The following is a 4,904-nucleotide window of genomic DNA, read 5'->3' on the forward strand; positions in this document are numbered from 1 at the left end:
CACACACATAATCTTTAAATGTGAACAGCTTGATGGTGCCAAGGATATTATTTTTTCCCGGACACTTTTCAAGGCTCATGAGGAGCGGCAGGCCAACAACAGTGTCCATCTGGCTACTGTTTGTAGGAAAAACAACATCCAAGAATCATAAAAGGAAACAAACTAAAAAAATTAAAAGTCAACCTCAACCTCATTTGAGGTTATTTTCTTTTTGGTGGCAGCAAAAGGATTAAATAATGATAGATACAGTGGAAAGAATGCGGGGTGGTTAGTGAAGCGCAGAGCCTATATCAAACGACCTCCCTGTTCCCTACATGGTGTGAAAGTAGTGCACAACGTAAGAGACGGGGCGTCAATTCAGGATGCAGCCCGACTGGCTTCACTGAGCCTTGGAGGCAGTGGTAATGGTCGAGGCTTGCACAGGCACAGCGGCCGCGGTGGCTTGATGATGAGCATCGGCGGTGACCTGCAGCCCCCCCGGCCCGGCCGACACCAGGTTGAGGGGGGAGCCGGTGAGCAGCGACAGGTTCTGGGGGGTCAGGAAGATCGGCGTGGTGCCCGCAGAAGTGTTGGCGAACAGCAGGTTGCTGCCGTCCAGAGAAGTGAGGCCACTCGAAGCCAGAGCTGTGGAGGAGAGAGGGGAGGGGAGGGGGGGTGAGAGTGAGGATCAGTTTCAATGAAGACGTAAAGAAAATTGTGTTTAAAATGTATTATAATAGACGTTCTTTTTTTTTTGTTTCATCAGCTAACTTTATTATCTATCAGCAGGATCCTCACAGAAGTGATTTTGTCTCAGCACCATTAACCTCGTGGGCGTGGCCTGCAAATGGTTATGGCCTCACTTTTCCTCTAATTAAACAAATTATGCAAACAATGTGTTATCTACATAATCCCATGATGGATTTTCTCTCTTTTTTATCATTTTCTTTGTACATTTCATAGATATGTTATTTTTGTAAACTGAATTTCGTTCTATTCATGGATTCATTTATTCATCTGTTTCCTAATTTGTCAGGTTTGGTAAAATACCTTTGAACTTGTTACAGTTTGTGCGGCATGTTCCCTCCTCACTTCCTGCCATACTAGAAACGATTATACTGGTTTTAAATTAAAGTGGTTCAACCGTACGTGATGTAACCAGTCCGTCAACACCAACCTCATTACAGCATTCAGCAGTACATACAATCTGTGGGAGACCACTACCTGAACGTGGCTGAGAAGTCTATCTGTATTCTTTGAGTTCAATAAATAACCATTGTGAAATGCTCTACGGAGTAAACAATTCGCTTCTAGATCAGTTTCTAGGCCCGCACTCTCTCGTCTTTTCTGTTTCTGCAGAGACAAACCACCCAAACCCCAGTCAGCCAATCTGCAACAGAACTGTCAATACACAGAAAGGTTGGGAACCCCGTCTCCATATATATAATGCCGTAAAACTGGGACTGTATCGAGTGTGTATATAGTAAGGAAATGTTTTGAAGAATTTAAAATGCATACATTGATACACACCTTGGATGGTAGCCAAGGTGCTGTTGCTCATGAGGGCAGGACTCAGCCCGCCGCCAAGGCCGCCAGTCAGACTGAGCAGGGCCCCCCTGGACACACAGACAAGACCATTTTAAATCAATAGAGAAGACACCCGAACACTTGAGTCAACACCACAGTAGTAGTAATCAGAGGCCTTATTTGGACATAGCCTATACTAACCCCGGAGTGAACTGGGAGGACGCCATCAGTCCTGAGTTGAGCCCAGCAGCGGCAGCCATTGCAGCAAAGCTGCTGGGTAACTGTGCGCCCTGCAGCGCCGCAGACAGACCCGACGCCGACACCATCAGCTGACCCGTCCCTAAAGCGGTGGCTATGGACGTCGGGACCTGGTTGATGATGGTGTGCATCTTACTCTCCGAGTTACTGGACTGAATGGTCGTCGGCGAGGGACTTAAAGACGGAGAGCCGGCTGTAGTAATGATAGGTGCAGTGGAGATTACGGATGCAGTGTTTGTGCCTTTGAGGCAGCGCAGGGGAGAAAAAAAGAAAAAACACAAGTTAACATTCAATTCTATCATTTTGTGTGATCAGACTCACGCTTTCATGTCGAGCACATCTGTACACACACCTGTGAAAGACAGATTGGAGACGCTGGTGCTGGTGAGAGGCATCACTGGGTTTACAGTCAGAGTGGTGGGTGTGTTAATATTTGGACTGCTCACAAGGCTTGCTGTGCTGGACACCTGCGCAACACAACGAGAGGACTGAATGAGCTACTGTGTTAAGAGTGACACAAACATAATGACTCTTTTGGCATTGTAGCAAATTCCCTAACCCTAACCCTGGCATTGTTGCAAATTCTAGAGAACAATTAACAAAAATCCACATGTCAAACCTGCAAATGAAAGTGTAACAGATCTTCAAATTGATCCTGAAACAGAACAGACCAACAATCTAGAAAACGGTCCTTGAAGAAACACTTGAGTGGGAATGTGTCCCTCCTTACCAGAGGGCTACTGGGGGTAAAGATTTTGATGGGGGTGCTGCCTACTCCGCTTAAGCAGCTGCTGGGGGGGTTAATCCTCTTCTCTTTCTGCCGGCGATTGCAGAACCAGACCCGAATCACCTCCTTCTCCATGTTGAGCTGGTCAGCGATCATGGTGATCTCTTCAGAGGTAGGTTTTTGGTTCTGCTTGAAGAGGGCAAAAAAGCCAGAGATGCCCTGTGAGCACTGAGGAGCCTATAGTCTGTACATATTCTACTCACTGAACACTTCATGGTGAGCTTAAACTAGATTTTCCTGCTTAGATCAATATTGTTTTGTTCAGGAAAATGAGTTTCGAACCTCCAGAAAGCTCTTTTCTAAGGCCACTCGGATGTTGGTCTCAATACTGGTCCTCTTCTTCCGTCTGCGGTTGATCCCCTCTATGCCCATGCCCGGTGAGCCCAGGGCACTGGGGCTGGACAGGGACTGGTCGGTCAGGGTCTCTGCACAAACAGCACCGACACAAAGGAAGGGAGGAGAGGTAAAGACAAGGCACTGGAAAGACACATCTCTCTGAGGAGAGTAAAGAATCCCCACGCAAGCAATCAAAGCGTTCTGGCCTTTGTTCAGGTGGGTGCAGGGACAAACCTGCATCGTTGAGCCACTTCTCCAGCAATGGCTTGAGTTTGCACATGTTCTTAAAGCTCAGATTCAAGGCCTCAAAGCGAGAGATGGTAGTTTGGCTGAAGTCGTTTCCATACAGCTTCCCCATGGCCAGGCCAACATCCCCCTGGTGAGAAGGAGGGAAACAGAGCGAGACAGAGAAAAAGAAAGCTTTTAGCCGAGACCCACCTATAGTACAAGTTCATTATTGCTCTATACACTCAATCTATTCAGTGTTACACACACGCACCTGTGTGAAGCCCAGTTTGATGCGCCTCTGTTTGAAGGTCTTGGCAAACTGTTCCAGTTCTTCCAGATCGCTGGGCTCCTCCATAGTGGGCGTGTCCAACCGTTTGGGTGTTGTCTGACTGTGAGACAGGGACTGGATAGGTGTGGATGCTGTTGTGCGGGTTGGAGTGGCAGGCTGCAGCAAAACATAGGGTGGACTTGTTATTGAGGTTAAGAAGAAGTCGAAAAATGCAAGTGGTAAAAAGAAAATGCACCAAGCAAATATATAAACGGTGGCTTTGTAATGCGATTGTATTACAAACCTGAGTTGCAAGGGTGAGGCTTTGTTGAGTCGGCAGGAGGTTAGCTTGGCTTTGAGGTAGATTTAGAAGACTCTGGGCTTGCAATATGCCTACAGAGTGAAAGGCTGCTTTGATAACAATGAATTATATATGACATATGTCCCTTATCTTAATTCTGCATGCAAATAAAAACACGGCAGTGTTTGACTCACCCTGTTGGGCCTGCGTCGGCTGTGAGATGATGAACTGAGTGGGCTGCTGTAGTGTGGCGATCGGGTGGCCGGGCTGCAGCAGAACAAACTGAGGCAGACTTAGATTCTGCGGCTGCAGCTGCTGCGAGAAAACAAAAAAAAAAATCATCAGCACGGTTTATTGTAACAGTAACAGACATGAGTTATGTATATATTTTATTATAATTTCCATATAATCCAAATTTCAGTGAGTGAAATGTTTCCAGAAAGACAGTCAGCAGCTGATTCAAGTAACAACAAAACATAATAGTACCAGTATGAAAGAAACATTCATGAAGTTAAATAAATTACATATAGTCCAAGTCCCGTATCGCTTTGAAAATGGCGCCATGTTTCCACGGCTTTGTCTTGTGTCTGTAATGGTGTATAATAAACAGTGTTACACAGACATGTTAGCAAAACATGCTGTCAAACGTTTCACTCACAAAAATGTATAAATAGAGCTATTTCAATTCTAATTTGCTTTTTCTCAATTTTATGATAACTTTCTGCGGCACACGTCCGAAATCTGACACAAATCTTAAACTTAAAACGGAAACATATCGGAGATCACAGAAGGACGGCCCATAGAGACGACTTCCAGTTGACTGGCATATGTGCACAGAGCTATGTCGAAAACAAAATCATTTGACTAAAACAGAACGTAACTATCGGCTTCATTCAAAACCGTTCAGGGCTGGGAGAGTGTTGTCCAGATACACATTAAGGATTTGCATGAACGCTGCAGAAACAGAAACATGGGCGATTGTGTCTTACAGAGGCGATCTGGATGGGCTGTGACAGCTGGCTGATGGGCGTGGCTGCGGAGGCCGAGATGCTGGCCCCGGTGGTGCTGTTCTGCTGGTTGGCTGAATGCTGCACGGCCGCAGCCAGGAGCTGAGCTTGGGCCTGCTGGATCAACATCTGCTGCTGCGCCGGGGTCAGGGTCAACTGAGGAGCCGAGAGAGAGAGAGAGAGAGAGAGAGAGAGAGAGAGAGAGAGAGAGAG

The 4,904-nt window shown here is 46.5% G+C and overlaps 1 protein-coding gene across 18 annotated transcripts in view; it reads right to left on the minus strand.

Annotated features, from left to right (window-relative positions):
- Nucleotides 1-22: 22 nt before the first annotated feature.
- The window catches only part of pou2f1b (POU class 2 homeobox 1b), a 15,672-nt gene continuing 10,790 nt past the window's right edge, over nt 23-4,904 (minus strand). For 6 of the 18 annotated variants that reach the window (XM_031869483.1, XM_031869485.1, XM_031869482.1 and 3 more), the window contains 12 exons: nt 4,674-4,847; nt 4,209-4,271; nt 3,879-3,999; nt 3,688-3,791; nt 3,387-3,560; nt 3,122-3,263; nt 2,834-2,985; nt 2,495-2,680; nt 2,117-2,231; nt 1,708-2,005; nt 1,498-1,595; nt 23-624 (listed from right to left, as the gene is read on the minus strand). In XM_031869483.1, the coding sequence (XP_031725343.1) occupies nt 380-624; nt 1,498-1,595; nt 1,708-2,005; nt 2,117-2,231; nt 2,495-2,680; nt 2,834-2,985; nt 3,122-3,263; nt 3,387-3,560; nt 3,688-3,791; nt 3,879-3,999; nt 4,209-4,271; nt 4,674-4,847 (1,872 nt within the window). In that variant the 3' untranslated portion in view covers nt 23-379. The remainder of the gene's footprint in view (nt 625-1,497; nt 1,596-1,707; nt 2,006-2,116; nt 2,232-2,494; nt 2,681-2,833; nt 2,986-3,121; nt 3,264-3,386; nt 3,561-3,687; nt 3,792-3,878; nt 4,000-4,208; nt 4,272-4,673; nt 4,848-4,904) is intronic. The other 12 variants (XM_031869491.1, XM_031869490.1, XM_031869487.1 and 9 more) reach the window with 8 other exon arrangements.

This window comes from Anarrhichthys ocellatus, unplaced genomic scaffold, assembly GCF_004355925.1.
Source record: "Anarrhichthys ocellatus isolate YVR2014 unplaced genomic scaffold, GSC_Weel_1.0 scaffold47, whole genome shotgun sequence".
Lineage (NCBI taxonomy): Eukaryota > Metazoa > Chordata > Actinopteri > Perciformes > Anarhichadidae > Anarrhichthys > Anarrhichthys ocellatus.